General features: G+C 39.2%; 1 protein-coding gene and 1 long non-coding RNA gene across 5 annotated transcripts; one reads left to right on the top strand and one right to left on the bottom strand.

Moving 5' to 3' along the window:
* Positions 1-1,680: 1,680 nt before the first annotated feature.
* On the top strand, positions 1,681-20,537 carry LOC145496189 (uncharacterized). Of its 4 annotated transcripts, none has more exons than XM_081475850.1 (6): positions 1,681-4,023; positions 5,871-5,966; positions 10,047-10,088; positions 11,161-11,250; positions 14,575-14,664; positions 16,368-20,537. In XM_081475850.1, exons 1-6 carry the CDS (start codon positions 2,673-2,675, stop codon positions 17,378-17,380), a joined length of 2,682 nt encoding a protein of 893 aa, XP_081331976.1. In that variant the 5' UTR covers positions 1,681-2,672; the 3' UTR covers positions 17,381-20,537. The 4 variants fall into 4 exon arrangements, with proteins under 4 accessions (XP_081331976.1, XP_081331975.1, XP_081331978.1 ...); XM_081475849.1 differs by having other exon boundaries at positions 10,029-10,088; XM_081475852.1 differs by lacking the exon at positions 11,161-11,250 and having other exon boundaries at positions 10,029-10,092; positions 14,636-14,664.
* LOC145496268 (uncharacterized) lies at positions 15,211-16,361 on the bottom strand. Its single transcript, XR_014050534.1, has 2 exons — positions 15,942-16,361; positions 15,211-15,368 (listed from the first exon to the last, which is right to left on the bottom strand). It is a non-coding gene; the product is annotated as an uncharacterized LOC145496268 (long non-coding RNA).
* Positions 20,538-21,056: the final 519 nt, after the last annotated feature.

Genomic DNA, 21,056 nt, shown 5'->3' with positions numbered 1-21,056 from the left:
CCACTCCAGGAACCAATCAGATTGTAGGATTTATTGAATTCCGACGCTCACGAACTGAGAAAAAGATAAAATGTGGTATGTACGGCGGCCTGGGACTGCAATAACAAAAAACCCATCGTCTCATCACGTTTCTTAAATTTATGTTTTATTTGCTTATTCGGTTGTATTTCTCATGTTTGTTTTAATGTCATTTTGTTTTTTATCACAAAAATATTTTAATTTAAAATCAAAAGTAAATAATTCAAGAAATTAATTTAAATCAAGAGAAAATATCTCAAGAAACAAAATAAAAACATAATGATTTCAAAAATTAAAGTAATTTCAAACGAAACCAAAATTTGCTGCGAAATAAATTTTAAAACTAATTCAAAAAATATTTAGAAAAAAAGGCATTGTAGATTAAACTAAAAGCAAAATTGTCCATGGCCTATCGATGACATAAGAAACGAAAACAAAATAATTGTTCATGGCCTATCGCTGCCATAGCGGGAAAAAAACACGCGTGGCATGGCCGGTGTGGCCTATTGTTGCCATCGACCAGAATGCATTTGGGTGCATTTACCGAGGATGGCAGTTCAGGACGTCAAAATTGAAAGAAATTTAGAGATAAAATGCAAAAACTGCGCCAAGGAAGAAAGGGAGGAGGGATTCTGGCAAGTCAGCGAGAGACCCTGAAACCATAGTTGTCCAGCGCCTTAGCGCAGAGGTTTAAATAAATAAAATAAATTAACTTTGTTTATCGAGGGTAACACACAACAGCCTTACGACTGACAAAGCCGTGGCCCTCGAATTCCCGATCGAATTGGAATTTAGAAACCTTGATTTTGAGGAGAGAGGAAAACCGGAGAACCCGGAGAAAAACCCTCGGAGTAAGGACGAGAACCAAGAACAAACTCAACCCACTCATGACATCGGGAGGCGAGCGCACTCACCACTGCGCCACCCATGCTCCCCTGGTTTCTGGCAAAGCTCAGGGGTTCTTACCATTTACCAAAACCATCCGGTAGGAAATTTCAGGCATAAACATTAAACAGTTGAATGCAACGTTGCGGGAGAGGGAATCGCTATAAAGTATATCCACATCAGCTAGAGAGACTTAAAAGAGCAGAAAAATAGCATCAACTCAAATCACAGCCCATATTTGCAGAAGCTTCCCAAACGTAATGGCGCCAACCATTTGATTTTCCAACTGGAATTTCCGATTTTCCCATGTAAATGGTAAGTACCCCAGAAGTACTCTCGAGTTGGAGCACGCGAGTTCGTGTCTTTCGAAGATTTCGACGAACTCTCCAGTTATAACATTAGGGGTGACAGGCCTACACAACTCCTATCCCTATGCAATAACCGCTTTTAAAGTTTTGCTCGAACGAGTATATCTTTTAAGGATCTGCCAATTTTATGATAGGCGATCTTTGAATATTTCGCTAAGCAATGGTTGATTTTGGATTAAATGCCTTACATGGACGGACTCCTACGCTTCGAGACACTTGTGTATTTGCCGTTCGTTTAGTAAATTTCGGTCCCGCGACTTTTATTGCTTCACACTCGTTTCTGAGAGGTACTTAATAGTGTTTTTATTTTTTCTGTTTTTTTTTTATTTTTTTTTTAACAACACATTCATTTAATCTTGGCATACTTAATAGTGTTATTGCGAGGACATTTTGCCACAGTAGAGCCGTTAGATCGTGGTCACGTAGGTCTGTGTGGTTTCCGCTGTTATCTGGGGTTAATTTGTAGAGTTTGACACCTCTGTATTTTGCCATTTGCTAGTTTTTTCGGCTCATTCATATTGCAAGATATGTTCTAAGCTCTCTTACTATTAGCTCTGGACATAGTTAGTAGAGGAGACTACTAACTATGCTCTGGAGAGACAAAGTTTGAAATATTCCGCCAGCATGTTTGCTATTTGCATTTTGTGTTGTTACGCCGGGACCGCCTGTTTGATTGACTGTTGCAAGTTATACAGCTTCTTATCACGGGTGTCATATTTATTATGGCAGTTCTAGGTCACCATAGTTGTGTGTGAATTGGTACCTCTTTATGGGAGAAAAAATTTTCAAGCCACGCCCACAAAAAGGATCTTGGTACCTCTTAGGGGTTCTTTCCCAAATTTACGACTAGAACCCCCGTCCTTTTTTTATATGGAAGTCCCCCCGGTTTTTTTTTGTTGTTGTTGTTTACACGATCGACGAAATTCCAGCCTTTTTCTTTTTTTTTTCACTTGGAGCCCTGCATGCGCGCCAGCCCAAAACATGAGACTTGACTAGGTAGGGTGTGGTGAGGACCGAGAGAAATGTAGGCTCTATTCTTCGTTTGGCTCGATCGCTTCGCGCTTCCTTTGCTTAACTTCTTCCTTCACGTACCTTCACGTGCATTGAAAAATAGAGAGCCTGTGAACAGTCTAGCTTGATTACCAATCAGACTACTCCCTGTGAAAGATTTGGGTCAGTGATCTGCTCGGTAAACGACAGTGAGTTGGGTCGATCGTATGCATGATACGCCGAATATGGAAGCGGGAGTGGCCGGTTACTATACCTACGGCGGGTGATGGCAATGCTGAAGTCTTTTAGTGATTCTACAATTTTGACGCAGTAGTTGCGTTGGGTTCGTTGCGTTTGATGGGTTGAGAATCATCTCCATTTCAATGCAGATTGTGATATGAAACCCTTGGAATGGGAATTGGAAGTTCAGTCGATAAAAAAGTCGTCGGAGAAAGCAAAACGTTTCACGTCACTGTCAAGGATGCGACGGACTCGCGGCCACAATCAGGGCCATCTTATTGCGCGGAGGTTTATGTTCGTGACGATGCTTCTCAGTGTATCAATGTTATGTTTATCTGTAACGAATGGGGATCCTCCAAGGGAGGTCTGCCCACTTTCAACAGGGAGTTTGTTGTAAATCTGGCTAAAGCAGCTAAAGCAGCTGGCGACCGGATCAAGGTTTACTGCTATGTCTGCAGCAGCAGCGAAGAGGACAGACTAGATGCTAGCAAACGAGGAGTAAATTTGATCACTGCGAAACGCCTTCCAGGAGCTATTGATCAAATGGAGTGGTTGAAAAACCCACCACCAGAACTTCCAACTCCAGATGTTGTGGTAGGCCATGGCAGAAAGTTCGGCAGCCCTGCCTATTTCATTTCGGACAGGACAAAATGTAAGTGGATACATTTCGTTCATGTATTCTGTGAAGACCTGGGAAAACACAAATTAGAAAGCAGCTCCACACCAGATGCAATTGCAGACAACGAAGAGAAGAATAAGAAAGAGTTAGAACTTTGCAAAGCAGCCGATATGGTTGTTGCTGTGGGTGTAAGTCTTCAACAGAAATACATAAGACGTATTCCAGAGATAGAGGTTATCACACCTGGGCTTTGCGAAAAGTTCGCTATTATGAATCACCCAATTGCAAGAGATCTGGCGCATGCATTTCGTGTCTTCATGTTTGGTCGTGGAAGCTTTGAGGACTTTGCTCTTAAAGGATATGATATTGTTGGAAAGGCAGTAGCTTTGCTTGACAGGAAGTTTGAACTGACATTTGTTGGTTCACCGCAAGATGAACAGCGGAGAATAGAGAAGTGGTTTCTTAAGAAAGCAAAGATAGCGCGCAACCAATTAACCATCCGTGGCTATTGCAATAATGAAGAAATGAAGAATATGTTTTGTGAAGCTGACGTAATTGTTATGCCTTCACGCACAGAAGGGTTTGGTCTGGTTGCCCTGGAAGCAATTTCAGCTGGAGTGCCTGTTCTTGTCTCCAGTGAAGCCGGGATAGCTAAGGCTTTAAAGGAAGTGGAGGGTGGGAGGACTGTGGTAGTCAATTCAGACAAGCCAGAGGCCTGGGCTGAAAGAATCAAACAGTTGTCAGAGCAGAAACCAAAAGACAGACATGCCAGTGCTATGCGTCTCAGAGACAAGTACGGAGAAATTTACTCCTGGAAGAAAGAATGTGAGAGATTCGAACAGATGATCCATGGGTTGATTCAGAGACCTCGCAGAGATGTTCCTTTGAATTTTGTATTGACAGGTTTGTCCTCAGTTATTTGATTTGTTTTTTCCTGATACCAGTTAATACCCAGGGTGTCCAATCAATGAATTTGATAATAGATGACCAATCGATGGAGAGGAATTGTGTGACTTTTTGTTTATTAATTATCGATGGCAATCGATTGCCTGATTGGTATCAATCTGTTACAACATTTGCAGTTCTGTTTTTGGTCTCTCAGCAGCCTGGGTTTGACTTACTTTGCCAATCAAATTGCAATCAATGACCAGCTTTTGTGTGACTATCGATTGATTGTTGATTGATTGATACCAATCAATACCAATTATCTAATTTTATCAATTGTGATATTAATTTATCAATTGCTTTTCCAATCATTGATTTCCATTGATTGGACACCCGGGGGTTAATACTGTTGAACTTCCTAGAGGACAGACCCATGAGCAGATCAGAGAAAGAGTCAACTTAATGTTAAGATCTGTGTTGTCTGCCTGTGGGAGATAAAACATGTTTGCCTGTATTTTTTCTTACAGTCAAACTCATAAAACAGTGAACACCCAAAATATGTGTGGAATGTTTATTGAGTTATAACCAATCATGAGCAAGATCTTGAACCACAGAAACAGATGAGTTTCCATCGTTCACAGAACAAATTTGTTTCGTTTCAAAAGGTGTCATAATTAAATAAATACTCTATTTTGGTTATGCAAAAAATTAGACAATTGCTGTTACAGGCCATTTAAACACTACTCAAGAGGGTTTGGGATGTTTTTATTGTGAAAAAACTATTTTCATAAACCAATGCAATATTTGTGCCAGGCTGACGCGACTCAGGTGGTCATTGAATAACTCAAGTGCAAATGATCAAAATCAGTGCTTTCACTATTTTGTTGTTTTGATAACGACGAAAAGCTATGAGTAATATAATGATATTGATGAAAGTGGAAGTCTTGAATCTATTATATTTTTGTAATATGTGAATCAAGCGCAAATTTATTTGGGAAGGAACAGCAGAAAATTGAGGTGTTAACTGTTTGCCACAACTTATTCCAAAATTAGCAAAATTCAGCTATTAAGGCATCGCCCGCCTAGATTAGCCTTTGCTAGTTGCAGGCATTCCCTTTTTTTGTAACATATAATTTGAAAATAATAATTAAAAGTGTATAGAATATATAGAGCATACATGTATATAGCGCACATTTGCATTTATCACCGTCAATCTTTCCAGGGTCTTAGTTAAGTTTGATTATGGAAATCTGGCATATGACAAGCTTGAATCAACTACTTATCTTGACATTCACTTTGACTAGAGAAACATACGCAACAAAACAGCTAGTTTACAGTTGTACCTTTAGGAATACAGAAGCTTAATTAACGTTGAATGACAAAGAGATGACAATCGCTTGCCCCATGAGACTTCTTTTCATAAACAGTACCATGCATGCATTTCATGCTTATCACAAGTAGATAGTTTTAACTCTGTAAGAGTTAAATTACTTGGGATAATAATATTGTAAGTTCTTCTTCAAATTATGTCTGAACACTTTCCAGTCTGTGTCATGCCTGTAAATTTAGTAAAAAGCCAAGTTTCTTCTGTGGAATGCATGAGCCGACATCTTTGATTTGAATGTTGATAAGACCCTGGGAATGAGTGCTATAACCCATGATGCTCTGAGAAAGGCACGCGTTTCAATGGTCAGTGGCACTTTAAGTAACTGCTGCAATATTTTTGCAACTTGGTGCAACAACTTGTTGTTGACTTCCTCTCAACCAGTGTAAAGAGATTTGTGCAAAATATATGACGATACTGAAATATGTACTGACTTACACGTACATACCTGTTCAATTTCATTTTAATTTTGTTTCATTAGATCAAACTGGAAATATTACTGTGAAGGTGGAAACAGTAACCTCTGCACAAGATAAAGGTCTGGTGCAGACAGATAGCAAAAGAAATCCATTATCAGGTTAGTGCAGCACTAATGCACATTATATGTACAGCTAATAACATATAGTTTTGTGGTGGATCTACAAGGAAGCTTAACTCCTGAGTTTGCTCAACGTTGGGTTATTCCAGAAAAAATCCACACACCCTCGACAGATGGGTTTCTGGAAGTTCTCTCAGGAGGGGGGCCAAAGGCTAAGGAAATCCAGGCAGGAGGGGGAGTGAACCTACATGTAAAAAAGTCTTCTTCAGGGATAGATCATTTCCAACCAAATGTAAGCTCAAACTTTCAGATGTGACATGTGACACTTGAGTGCTCTCTGAATCTGAAAAAAGCTGAAATCTTTCAGTTATATCTTTCTTTCCTGATACACTTGAAGTTACCCACACAGGTTCTTCCATAATCACAGTAGACACATAGAATAACATGCTACAAAAGGACATATATTGAAGAAAGCTCACTACAAGTGTGTAATGCCTGACTATATTATTTTGTACTGATGCACCCAGGCCAAGCACACTGCTGAGCATAACTGTTGACTAAACTAGCCGTTATCAGCCACCATAGGAAAAAGTTTCCAAATTGACAGGTCATGTATGGTCTACATACAGTGGAGCAGAGTGTATTTCAAACAGTTAAAGCATTGAGTTTGTGTCACGTACAATGTAACATGATTTCTTTTAGACAGAGTCAGTCAGACACAGTTTTCTAAAACAATTGACAATTGCTAGGTGTAGTTGAACTACTAGTGAAATAAATTTGGCTAAACTATCGTCAACTGATGCAGAATTTCCATGCTGTAGGACTTGGCAAGAACACTTGAAATTAAAGTCTGGTTGGACAAAAGATTGCACAATCCTGTACAATTCCCGACACAATTGAGGTTTTTTCTTGCACAATTTGCTTCCAAACCCACACAATATTTTCCTTTCCCATACCCTATCAAGGCGCATGTTTTTAATAAGCGAGTCCAAAAACATTTTGTAATTAGCTCGTTTTATTGAGTTCCACAGGATAATTGGAAGCTTAATATTTGTGAACGCTTTAGAAATTAGACAAGAACATCTTCTGGATGTGATTGTGCATGTAATTTTACTGAATCTAAATTGAATTTAAGCCTCATCCAATTTTTTGGAAATCCAGGTGGGAGGGGAGGGCTCTTTTGCCTTGGAAATCCAGGCAGGAGGGGGATGTAGTTCTTCAGGAAATTTAGTTGGGAGGGGTGGATATGGATTTTTTCTGGAATAACCCATTGGAGCAGCCCCCTTATATTTGCAGCAAAGATGATCTTAGTTTCTCTCCCCTTTCCAGATAGTTTGAAATTGTACTTGGGGGGAGAGAGATGTGTTAGCTCCATCTGTCTCCCTCATTCTCAGTCGATGGCACACTCAGAGGGTGGCAAAAGGGGTATCACTCACATATCACATTTGATTTTTCTATTAAATCATGTATCACAGAGAATTTTTTCTCCAATCACATAAAAAGGAAGCAATTATATTGCCAATTTTACCTTCTCAACCCTAAAAACATGGTGAAAAGTAGAACTCTGTTGATTCAATCACAGAAATGCATTGGTAAATACAGTCAAAGCTCTCTTTGCAACCACTCTTGTAAGCGACCAGCTCTAGTTACACCACCTTTGTGAAACCCCGTTTGAACTGTGACTTAAACTTTGTAATAAAAAGCTCTTGCAATCAACTGCTCCCGTAAGTGACCGCGACCTGTTTTGGGATTACCCAACTGGATGTTTCCTTTGTTTTTAGCTCTTGTAAGCAACCACTCACAGTCTCATACATATAAATCAACACGTTAATGAAACTGCAAGCTACAGTAATGGTTATTTTGGTCTAAAAAATTGAACATAAAGTTTAGCCATGTCTTTATCCAATATAAAGACGCACATTTACGACTCTCTGTCAACCAGAATGCTTCTACACCTTTCGCCAAGGTTCTTCGCAGTCACCATGGCCAAAATCACATAGTCGTACCAGCCGTTCTTTAGATTCTCAAATTTGTGAAAAAGTAACAATTTGCGATCAAATGTTCTACTCAGTGCTAAGGGCAATAATGAATCTTGTTTTAAAGGCCATAAATACAGAACAATCTAGGTGGATGCCTTGGATAATAAAGGATTGAAGAGCGAAACAATCAAAAACAACAAATTGGAAGTTTCGTGGACCACAAAACCTCCGGTGATGTGCGCAATGCATGCCGGTCGACAGAGAGTCTTAAACATGAATTTAATTTGTTTTTTCTATATGAATTATTAATGAGTTTCTGAAACTCTTGAAAGTGACCACCCTCTCTTGTTTTAGCATGTGGTAGCTTACGAGAGCTCATTCTTGTAAGCTACCACCTAAGTAAATAGGACCACCTTTCAAATTTCCAAGGTGGTTACGCACATGAGGTTCAAATGTATTCCATTCAAACAGTGGTGACCCACATGGCAGACCGGGAGATTCAGTCTGTATCCTGGAGACTTCTGGATAATCTGGGAGAGTTGGTTTTTGTCTCTGAACAGGTTCCCAATGAGCGTAAAAAAATTAGGCATGCAAAGTGAGCCTAATAATTATTAAGCAGAGTGGGATTTTTCTCTCTCCAGATCACTCTCATCTAGCTCTACCCGCCTGTTTTTTCCTTCCCCTATAACGTGAGTGGGAGCTAAGTTGGTAGAGATCTTAGATACGAATTGAGAAGTTGTGTGTGCCACCTTTGCTATTCCTTGATATACAGGCAATATTTGTGTCAAAGCTTTACCCTGCAAATCCTTTTCTGAACCTGCAAATCCTTTTCTGAATGGCATTTGTTTTTATGTCTGTGAAGGACTTAACATGGTTTTTGAATTCAGTTGGGTCTGTATGACAACCTTTATTAAGTGGTACATAAACTTTTTCCTTGTGTAGTCTCTCATTGCTTACACAACCGTCTCCTCAGGTGGCATTAAATGACACCAAACTCTAAACATTGCTTATTGTTTCAGCCATTAGAGACGACATTCTTTCAGACCTTTCTCATACATTATATGGTTTGACGTGCTGCCGCAAAATCAACAAAAATAACTCTGAAGCTCATAGTCATTGTGTCAATTTTAACCATTTTGACTTTCTCCTATTGTGTCACGATATTTTGGACCTATCTGATCAAAGACATCAGAGGTCAAGAAAAAGACAGAAAAGACCAGAAAATGGTGTCATGTCTGCTATAGTTTATTGATCGTTATTAAGACTCTATTTACTTTGACTCTATTTACATTGTTCAACGTTCACTTATCTTGGAAATCCAGTTAGCAAATCATTTGTCCCATGCTTTGTAAAATAGCAAATCGTGTATCACATTTTGATGTCCCATTCCATGTTACGTGGCTAATATGGTCTCAGTCGTGCATCACCCTGGTAATTTTGGGGTGATCACTTGTCAGGCAAAAAACCCTTTGCCACCCTCACTGACAGTCTGTGTGGCAGTCTCTGTGTTCATGTCTGCCTAATTTCTTTACAGCACCTAGATACCTACAGAAAGTTTAACATTGGTTTTAAATGTCAAGCATTTAATGTCAACATTTCAAACATTATGAATTCTGGCTGACTCTGCACTATATCCATACATTAACAATTTTAGATGCTTGTGTACATAATTTTAATTAACACATTCTTTACATAATTATATGGCAAAGCATACAGTGTACAGGGGTTTCATTAAGGGCCAGGCACTGGGCAAATTGACCAGCTGTGGGACAATTTTGCCTGCCTGGTTTGACCATCTAGAGGAAAGTTCTTTTTTAGAATTTCAGTTCAAATTAGTTTTGCCCTCTTGTGAAAACTAGTTGCCCTCCTGTTGAAAACATAATAATGAAACCCCTGGCATATAGCTGAGTCATACCACTACAACTGGATTCTGCAGAAATTATTTAATTAGTGAATTCTTCCTGTCATATACATAAAGGATATTTTAGCCTTAATACTGATGGTTTAAGTTCCCAAGGTCCTAGTGCAACATTTTACTTCATGCCGATTTCTTCTCTCAATTAGCAGCATTCACCTTATTAATGAAGCGTAGAGTCATATAAAATGATATCTCTCTCATTAGATGCAAATAAAGTTGCAGCTTCACTTGTTACCTCTTCAGAATCAGCAACAGGACCAACAGGTTTGTGGTTACACATGTATATTGTATGCCGTCTTTATAATCAATATGTGCACTGATGCAACAACGCTGTTTAGTATCAAAGCTAGTAATAACCTTAAAACTATCCTATTCTAAACTTGACATAACCTGTAGATAGCAGTAGTTTGGATTACATTAATTATTCCATTTGAATTCCATTTAACTAGGTACTTTGTAACCTAACTAAGTTTGAGATTCATACTGTAAGTTACCTGGTGCCAAAGTCTCTTCTCCTTTGATTTAATTGTCCTGTGCAGTTTAATGTGCTTTAAGGTACTGCCTGTATCACTAAGAAGTCTGAATGGCACTTCCAAGTACTATACATTTACAGGTGTTATGAAAACTAAAACCCTTGAAAACCTAAGACTCAAATCCCCTCTTAGTTTTCATAAATAGAACAATCCCTGAGTGCGCATAGAGTAACTGAGAGACACAAACCATTGATTGAGCAGAGCAACTTACTTGTTGTTGAAAGGCCAGTTAAATTAGATGTCTACATTGATGTATAAGAGTAATGATGATGTTTAAGTATGCTTGCTGGCTAAGGAGCATATTTTTTATTCTATTCTATAACTTTACATATGCACTGTAGTTGACAGTGACCAGTCTAAATTCATGATTTGAATGGCTTAAATCAACTCGTGTGTGTAGAGCCACCTTACCTTAGGCCGTTAGGCCTTGCTGGCTAAGAAGGAAAGGTGGCAAGAATGACAGAGAATATTTTATTACTCCTGGTGGAAATTGAGATATCCCCTGATCCCAGAAAAGACATGTATATGTGGTGGAAATGTTTATCAAAAATGTTCAAGGATCAGGATCAATAATGTATATTGGTTGTGGGCATGACTTGGTTTTTTGATATTACTTAAAATGTTCAATGATCCAATCATCAACTATTATTTTTAATTTTTTGTGTTAGTGGAAAAAGTATACCACAAGAACAATTCAAACTCTCTCCATTCAGCCCATTATGCCAATTCCTTTTATCAAGTGGCATCCTCTTTAATGAGACATGCAGCCATGTAATAAAATCTCTCTCTCTCATTATCATAAGATGCAAATGGAGTTACAGCTTCACCATCCTCTTCAGAATCTGCAGAAGCAGACAGTAATCAAGAAGGAGATTCAGCAACAGAACCAACAGGTTTGTGTTTTCTGCATGTGCAATGCAATGCTGACTTTGTTAAGATGTGTACACCGATGCATGGGAGCAAAAAACCTGTTTAGGGTGAGTTTGATTGAACTTATTCCAGAATATTCTAGAATAGACATTCTGACGGTACATCGATGATTAGAACTAATAATTCCATTTCTGGAATAAACCAAACGATGGAAAGTGGATGGATTGTACTTCTCTCCTTTCTTGATATGTTGGGCTTCATCAGATGTACTGAAGGTATTTTCGATTTTGGTTTCTACTGTTTTCCCACTTTGGTTCAACAGCCGGTGTTGTTTTTGCACGTGTAAACTTAAGGTGCTTTTCTTTGGAAATTATGATCAGGATTAATGACCTATGTAGGATCACTTGGATTATGGTGTATTAAAGAACTGATGAAGTCTTTCATGTCCAGGGGGTCAATTTAATAAAGAAATTACACTTGTAGTTTTTACACGCGTAATTTACACGTGTGAAGTCCGGTTTGTAAATACAAGGATTCAATAATAGTATTTTCTACACTGGAATTCACCCGTGTATCGCGAGTCCAATACAAGTGTAAATTACAATTGTAGCGTAACAATTTTAAAATCCGCGTGAATGCACGTGTATTTCTGCAAATGCGAATTTTAATATCTCTGCTGCCCTTTCAAAATCTGTGGGCCTTATTTAAAATTCCAAAAGGTGCAAGGATGAAGGTTCATGTAAACAGAGACGAAACTTCCCTCGATTCCCTTGGATTTTCGATGTCAAAAAGCCGTCTTTCCTCAAAATTCCTTGGTTGGCAGATAACTTGACCTCCCAGGAGCTCGTAGAGTTCCTCTTCATTAGAAGACGACATAATTTGACGCTCCATTATCCATTTCTGAAGTCCTACTCAATGTTTACAAGTGACATACGACTTGTATTTTGTACTTGTGATTTACATTAGTTGGACTCTTGTAAAAATACAAGTCGGACTCTTGTAGAAGTTTTATTAAATTTGATTCTCACCACCGTTTACACGTGTAGCGTTACACCTGTAAGTACAAGTCGGACACTGGTCCGGCTTGTAGATTACAATGTAAGAGTTTTATTAAATTGACCCCAGACTTAGGATTCATTGGTTCGTTTAATCGATGCGCCATGATCTAATAAATTGATCTTGCAATATGATCATTGATCCTGATCCAAATCCATATTCCAAAGGAAGAGTGCACCTTTATTTACGAAGAAAACTGCCATTTTTATGTGTTGTTTTCCAAAAGGACGATGCAATGTGAAGAGGTAGAACGTGACATCTTTATTCTGAATTGTTTGGCGTACTCTGAGCTCTCTTGAACAGAATGCGTGAAATAATGTTTTTTGTTCTTTCTGGAATTGGATTAATAACTCCATCAAATGAATTTGTTTGGTGATTCCATTTATTTTTTACGGAAAAAGATCAATTGAATGCACCCTGAGTACACTTGCTGACAATAAGCACAATTATCACCCTGTTCTAAACTTGACATACATGTAAGCTTTAGATAGCAGTTAAGTTGACATATGCCATTTGAATGGTGAACTGTAATCTTGTGGCGAAATTTTAACTTAACTTGCCCTTGGGAATGATATTTTGAATCATAAAGGTGCAGTGGAATACTTCAAGTAGCTAATTCTATTTCTACAATAACTGTCAGAGTTTTAGCATGCTTATCGGCCTGTTTTTATAGTCCTTTTGTGCTTTGCTGGTCTTGAGTCCCTGACCTGTCCCTTCACCGCTCTATTGAACTCAAGCCCGAGAGGAGAGCTGTAGCTAGCTGTGGTTACCTTGCATACGTACCTTGACAGCGTCACCCTTTTTCGTTCTAAAGATGGCGGAAAAAATTCTGTTTATGACCGAACTTTTGACGTGTTGTTCTAGCTACCGTGTACTAATTACGAGCAGGAAGGAACACCACTGTAAGCGCTTTTCAAGTGTAAGTAACCCCCAAATTGTTTTTTCGCTTATATAAATTTCCTCATTTTTCTGATCACCACTGCGAAAAAATTATCGTTGTAGCTAATTTTCGTTAAATGCCTAGTCTAGCCACTGAGGGCAAGGAGCCTGTAACGCTTGCGGCGACTTAAAAACGAGTCAAACTTCAAGGCGTGTCGCTTAAAAGCGTGTCTGCTGAGTGTCGGGACTATCTTACGGGTCGTATGCGAGGTAGCAAGAATCACGGAAAACCAAGTTGACGGTTAACAGCGATTTATTGCTTCAAATAGTAACGATCGTAATCTGAAATAACAATATAACGAATTTCTAATCAATTTACTTGAAATGCTGCGTAGCATAAGATCAAGGGAGCGTGTAACAATCTACGTGTCTACGTTGATAACGCGACAAAATAACAATCAACAACGTAAATTAACATAAACAAATCATTGTAAACTACTCGAGATTGTACAAACAATCAAAAGATGAACATTTGCGGATGATCAACAGCCCAGAATAGCCTAGTCTTAAATGTGGGCGTTCACTAAATAAGGCTCTAATTTATGCGATGCTCTCTTTCTGAATCCAAGACAATCAAAATTGTGTTATGTACGATTCTGTACATAAATCTGGCTTCGCCCAAAATAGAACAAACTAAATCTAAACAAACTAAATAAAACTACAAAAATCACTTACATATCGGTCCCGCTTGTGCCAAGTTTGGAAACAAAGAACAGCAAAGGTACTACTAATCAAGGCGAAATCTTACGAAACTCTGTTAAAAGGATGCTAACTGAGCTTTTATATGCGCGTGGTGACGCTAAAAGGTCCGATTACAAAACCAATAAAAAAGAAGTAAACATTGTAACTAAGTTCGTTACTAAGACCTAGGCACGCAATCAAGCTAATCGATAATTGATCTAATAAAAATTGAGACTTTGTCTAGTATCCTCAGTAGAGCCCAAGGATTTAAATTTATCATCTATACCGTATTTTCCCCGCGGGTAAACGCTGGGCCGTTCTCGCAGGTAGATTTCAAATTAAGACCCTCAAGGAAGTAATTTATATTTGACGTGTATAATAGTCTAGGTATATTTTTAGGGTATAAAAAATAAACTCTAGGCTCAAATAAACTGCAAGAGTCAAATAAACGCCTCATCCACGAAATTCCGGATTTGATAGAAACGCTGGGAGCGTTTAATCGAGAAAATACGGTAATCAGGAAACAAAGGAAGTCGTTAGAAACGCCGAACAAGTACGAGCTGTTGACGAAATGTGTGTTAACAGTAGGTGTGTTTGTGTGGGCGTTGTGGGTGTACCTTGTTTTAGTCAAGTCATGATGTCTAATTACTCTGATGTGTTTTTTGCATCAGATGCAAATAGAGACACAGCTTCACCATCCTCTTCAAAATTCGCAGAAGCAGACAGTGACAGAAAAGGAGATTCAGCAACAGGACCAACAGGTTTGTGTACATTGTATGAGGACTTTTTAATAGACCTGTGCACTGATGCAAAAGAGCAGCAATCCTGTTTAAGAACGCTCGCTGGAAATTGGCACAACACCATCTTATTCCTAAAGGCCGGTACACAGGAGGGGAAAGTCTGTGCCACTAGTCTCTCCAAGAAGTCGCGAGGACAAGTCCCTTGGTCTGAACTAGCTAGGAATTTTTGTTGAAAAAACTAGGCTCAGTAGAGGCGGCCCGAGCTCAAGCTGTTAGCGAAGATCATCTTTTGTTATGGTCGTCGCGGCAAAGTTATAAGACTTTGTATGGGAATATTTACGATCGGTTTCTAAGGAGGTAGAACTACTTGAAGGCTCTTGATAAAAATGCCTTATCTTACTTCCACAGTGTATTGTTGATTGTCTATTCACTATGTCTGCTGATTTAAAGCGATGTTTAACCAGTTTAATCGCTACCTAAGTTTCCTAATCCTAAGAGAAAGACTTGTCATGTCAAATCATTACTGTGTAGTGGGATACAACTTACAATACGTGAAGCATTTTGTAATTTTATTTTAAGTGTTCTTTAAACCGTTTCACAAACTATGAGAGTTGTTCAAATCTCGACAAAAAGAAATTAAATACATGCATGTGCCTATTAAATTTACTCATACATATTGGGCATTTGTTAAGAGAATAAAAAATTCTCGCGCAAAACCTTAGCCTCTCCCAGGCGTTCACTTAGTCAGGGCACAGTGTGAAAAAACGGCGAAGAGAAAACAAAATGCAGAGAGAGACTTAGCTTGTGTTCTCGGTTTCCCGCGCCGCGCTTCTCCACTTTTGTTTTTTTCGTGATCCATTTTCGCGCTGCACCTCAACTAACTGAACACCTGGAAAAGGCTTACGAAAGACTCGACCAGATATATTTATGCGCATGTTCGCTGCAGAGCTTTGTTTGAACATGTAGCTTCCGTTTACTGAATTAAAACAGACAGGTAAATTATTCAATAGGAAGATTTACAACACAAAGAGCTACTTCAAATACCCTTCCCTGTAGACGGAGGTAAAAAATCTGTTTATGACCAAACTTTTGACGTGCTGTTCTAGCTACCGTGTACTAATTGCAAGCACCAACACCAGAAAAACTTTTAAAAATACTTAGTCTAGCCACTAAGGGCAAGGAGCCCTAGGATTTAAATATATCATTTTTACCGTATTTTCCCGGATAAACGCTGGGTCTCCCAGGTAGATTTGTAATTAAGACCCTCAAGGAACTGATTTATATTTGCTGTGTAAAACCTTAGCCTCTCCCAGGCGTTCACTTAGTTAGGGCACAGCGGGAAAAAACGGCGATCAGGAATTATGGAGGGAGAGGCTTAACTTGTTCTCTCGCTTTCCCACGCCGCGCTTCTCCATTTTTTTTTTTTTCCATGATTTATTTTCGCGCTGCGCCTCAACTAACTGAACACCTGGAAAAGGCTTACAAAAGACTCGGCCAGACATATTTATGCGCATGTTCGCTGCAGAGCTTTGTTTGAACATGTAGCTTCCGTTTACTGAATTAAAACAGACAGGAAAATTATTCAATAGCAAGACGTACAACACGACTGGAATGTTTTTATAGTTATGTTGTCAGTTTTCCCTGTGTCAGCTACAAACTAAATTGCTTCTCTGCTATCTCGGAAAATTCACGAGCTATGTCTTTTTAATTATCAATTATTTTAGGCAACTCCTCTGTGGACGAGGAAAAGACGATAGGAAATTCACTTCACTCTGCTGCAGAGGCCGATGATGTTGATAAAATTGAATCCTTGCTCGCCCTTGGATTTTCCATTGACTCGAGAGATGATGATAAGGGTCGAACACCATTAATGGTGTCTTCTAGGAAGGGCAAGCTACAGGCTGTGAAGTGTCTGCTTAAACAGGGTGCTGATCCGTCATTACAAAGCAGCAATTGTGGATGGAATGTGTTGCATTATGCCTCACAGGGTGGAAACCCTGAGGTTATTGAATTAATGCTTAGTCACGTGCCCAGCATTAACTCAATAAGTAACAAGGGTTCCACGCCACTCATGATAGCTGCTGTTAATCACAGGCTACAGGCTGTCAAGTATCTGCTGGAACATAGTGCTGATCCGTCATTACAAGACAACAATGGATGGAATGTGTTGCATTATGCCTCACAGGGTGGCAACCCTGAGGTTATTGAATTAATAATTAGTCACGTGTCAAGCATTAACTCAATAACTAATTGGGGTTGCACGCCACTCATGATAGCTGCTGCTAATGACAAGCTACAGGCTGTTAAGTATCTGCTGGAACATGGTGCTGATCCGTCATTACAAAACTACTATGGATGGAATGTGTTGCATTTTGCCTCATCGGGTGGCAACCCTGAGGTTATTGAATTAATGCTTAGTCACGTGCCCAGCATTAACTCAATAACTGAAGATAGTTTCACGCCACTCGTGATAGCTGCTAGTAATGACAAGCTACAGGCTGTTAAGTATCTGCTGGAGCATGGTGCTGATCCAACATTACAAGACGACAATGGATGGAATGTGCTGCATTTTGCCTCAGAGGACGGCAATGTTGCTATGTTGGAGGAGATACTCTCTTACGGAGTTGACATTGAATCCAGAAACAAGTTTGGTCAAACGCCGCTTATGTTTGCACAGAGACTTGGTAAATCCGAGGCAGTGGCTTATCTTCTTAGTAAGGGTGCCAAGCCTTCTTAATAAAGAGAATAACAGAGGAGTTCTCTTTCAGCCGTGCTCAGGAACGTAGCTTCTGTAGACGTTGTTTTGTTGTGTTGCTGGACAGTGTAAGTACTTACTGTAGTTGGTTAGATGAATGAACGGCCATTTTACAATTAGTAACAGGACGTTTAAGCAAAACACGACAGCAACGGAAACGGTAACGTCACTAAAACAAAAGCAGCCAAATGCACAGTGCCTATGTAGCTGCGTCATAAACCTTGAAATTAACTGCCAGCCTTCGCGTTCCCCAAAATACGCATCAGAACTTAGTCATTTCATGTTGTTGTTGTGCTGAGAACGGCAAAGAAATGTACAAAGATTTATAGCCAACGTGCACAGCCATTGTTCAGTAACGTTCCCGTTGCCGTCGTGGTTTTCTTAAGCTTTCTGTTCATTAAGCTCTCTATTCTAATTGGGCGATTGAATTGAATCAGGCTTGCATTACAGCTTTCTTGAACACTGTAAGGCCCCGTTCACACTACATCGGAGAAAACGTAGCTTCATTTCTATGCTTAGGTCTACCGTCCACACTAATCCGTCACGAAAATGGAACTTTACGAAAACGCACTTTAAACCGGAGGAATTTGAAAACACCGGCTTTGCGTTTCCATGTGGACGGAAAACCATTTGAAAACGAAGCTTTTTGAAAACGATGACATCCCGATAACTATGAGAGATAGCTCCGTTTTCAAATTCCTCCGGCGTAGTGTGAACGGATGCTCTTATTCAACGAGCTTGTTAATTCTGTCAAGATGACACAAGAGGATTACCATTACCTTGTATTGAAACCTGTAGGGCCCCCGCGCCCTTTCCAAAACTCGGCACACTATGACAAACAAATTAAGTAACAAGAGTGTGAAACACTATTGTCAAAACTCAAAACTACAGAATATTGTAATAGTATTTTTAAGACAATTCTAAACAGTTAGTGTATAGCGTCAAGTACCTTAAAGAGGCAACGTCGCGATATAAAATCAGTCTTTGTTTCGTAATTCTCAATATAACCTTCGAGTCAAAAGTAACCTCACAACAGCAATTTATCGAGATCGAAAATGAGCAAGGAGGTAAAACAGTAAAAAGAACACGAATGATTGACATGAAACATGATTTGACGGAACACGAACCAACTCAATGCGAGGGTTGTTTTGTTCCCGAGGGCCTGCCCGAACAAGGTTGCCTTTGGTGATGTAGCTTCTTTCAACGGGAAAGAATTAGAAAGTTCGTTTCTTTTTAATCCTGGATTAGCATTAATCAGAGATTAACAACGGGACCTAGGCTGTTCACAGTCCCAAGTGATTTCTGTGTGTTCGAGTGCAACCACGTTGAATGTGATTACTTTTCGCTCTCTACTCAATTATAGGGGGAAATTGAGAGACTGTGGACAGTGTTAACAGGACCCGATATATATAAAGATGTTTAACGCAAGATTCATCATAGTCAATTTCTTCGTGGGGGCAAAATTATGAAACGTAACATAGGAAAGATATAATTTATCAAGCTGTTTAAACAGACCAATTTCCATGTATTAAAAATTCTAACTTTGCTTCAAGGTGTGGGGGATTAAAACAAAAGAAATGGCATCAAGGTCGAGGGATGAAAACGTTATTTCTTTTGTTGTTTTTTTTTTTCTCCAATCCTTGGAGCCAAATTAGGATTTTGATAAATGGAATTAAGCCTGCTTGGCAATTGTGAGACTCCTGTGAAACTATCAGTGTGTTAGTATTAGAATTGTTTGTACTTGAACTGATAACCGTTGAGTGTTAAATAACACTAACAGGACTGATATCCAAATGCAAAGACTTTTGTGATGTATTATCTTTGATGCTATTTTTATACGTATAATTTTGTAACTTTTCAGTAGCTTTGTTGGACGTTGAAAGACCTTGAAAAAATACCTCATATTGAGGTTCTAGAGAGACTTGTCTACACTTTATTTTGATAGGGAAGCGAGATATTATCTTAAGTTGTACTCTGCACTTTGTATGATCACTGCTTGTGTTAAAAGCGTGGTCGTATAAGTCAAATGGGAATTGTACATAACGCCAAATTAATACCGCTCAAGACAATCCAATTTGGCTTTTTGGAGTTAAATGTTGTAGAAATTAAAAAATTATATGCTGATTAAGTACTACAGAGTTGCAACTGACATGCTCACTGGAGTGGCTTTGCGAGTAAGGTCTTATCGTTATTTTTATTTTATTAATAAAACATGAAAAGAGTGCCGAATAAGAGCAAGTCTGGTGTTTAAAGCAGTGTTCAGGCCTTCCATTCAGACTTTTTCGCGTTACACAACCTTCCTCTCTTTTCTTTGACGAGCCGAAGAAATATCATTATTTTTATCTTCTGGAAGTCTTTGTAATTCTGTCCTGTTCCCGCCAAGCTTTCTTCCGCCTCATAAATCGAATTTCTGGAAACCAGTCGTCGAATTACCAATGTGGCCCGGGTTCAATTTCGGTCCTGTGCCATATGTGGATTGAGTTTGTTGTTGGTTCTCGACTTGCTTCGAGGGTTTTTCTCCGGGTTGTCCGGTTTTCCTTGCTGTACAAAAAACATCTCCAACTCGAGTTCAACCAGGATAGAGGACCTGCATGAAAACCAGCTAAGGCTGCTTGGCTTCCTCTCTAAATATTGTAATCTATTTATATTTATTTCTATTTTAATATGGAATGCTCAAAGTTCAAATGTTTAAACGTGCTAATTTTGGGTTCGGACCTTAGTGCGGAACGCATGGGATACTGCTGCCTTGGAAGGCGCGGCAGCCTGATAGTGTACTGGGTTCTAGCCCTGACCAGAATCTTGTGTTGTGTTTTGAACAAGACACATTACTCACACAACAACGCTCTCTTTACCCAGTCTGATGATCCAAAAGGCTCGAAAACTGACTTTACCTTAGCTTCCCTTAATTGCTAACTTGGTGATAATTCTGCCTAAAAACTACTCGTGGTCTGTTGTATCGATCCATACTCTTTATTTTGATCCTTTGATAGATTCCGAGATATGACAATGTTGTTCTAAGAGTTAATTCCGTGTTCCGATAGATATTTTCCGTAATACAGAGATAGATCAATGTCCACGCTAGACTCCTTTCCGTTCTCTCCGATTCCTTTTCTGCACACGTTTTACAAGTGTCAGTCACGAGACTCGACTCAGACCTCGCAGGTCAAACCAGCTCCAGTCCCTAACTTATTTACAAAATGGTCCGTATTTCGAACTATTTCACGTGGACGAAATAACTCCTTTCATTTGTTTTTTCGGTTTGTTTGGGACCGTTTCGGAAAAAATAACTCGGCAGTTTCGAGAAAAATTGAGTCTATCTTCCTTAGTTAAAATATTTCTTTTAAAGTCACCCTATGATTAAAGTTATTTAAGCTTTAGACTTTGTGAAAAAAAAAACGACGGAAATGAAAACAATAAGACTCTGTCGAATCTGCCTGTGACTGAAAAGCTTAGGCTCCAGAGCCTGTGGTTAAAAGGTGTGCATTGCATGTTATGGTAGCCCGCGAATCCAGACGTATTTCCGGCTGTCGCTTGTTAGTTTTGGCGACGGCAAAACGACAGCCGGAAATGCGTCTGTGTTCACATGCTAATGTTCTGGTGACTTGAGAAATATAGTGGAAAGGGGGAGGAGAGGGAAGGGGGAGGTTGAACAACAATA

This window comes from Orbicella franksi, chromosome 8, assembly GCF_964199315.1.
Source record: "Orbicella franksi chromosome 8, jaOrbFran1.1, whole genome shotgun sequence".
NCBI lineage: Eukaryota > Metazoa > Cnidaria > Anthozoa > Scleractinia > Merulinidae > Orbicella > Orbicella franksi.
This window is presented reverse-complemented; position numbering and strand designations above follow the sequence as displayed.

Coding starts and splice junctions, on each gene's coding strand:
- LOC145496189 (XM_081475849.1), top strand. CDS start 2,673: ATGGGAATTGGAAGTTCAGTCGATAAAAAAGTCGTCGGAGAAAGCAAA. Junction 4,024..5,870: donor TTTGAATTTTGTATTGACAG/GTTTGTCCTCAG, acceptor TTGTTTCATTAG/ATCAAACTGGAAATATTACT. Junction 5,967..10,028: donor CAAAAGAAATCCATTATCAG/GTTAGTGCAGCA, acceptor CTCTCTCATTAG/ATGCAAATAAAGTTGCAGCT.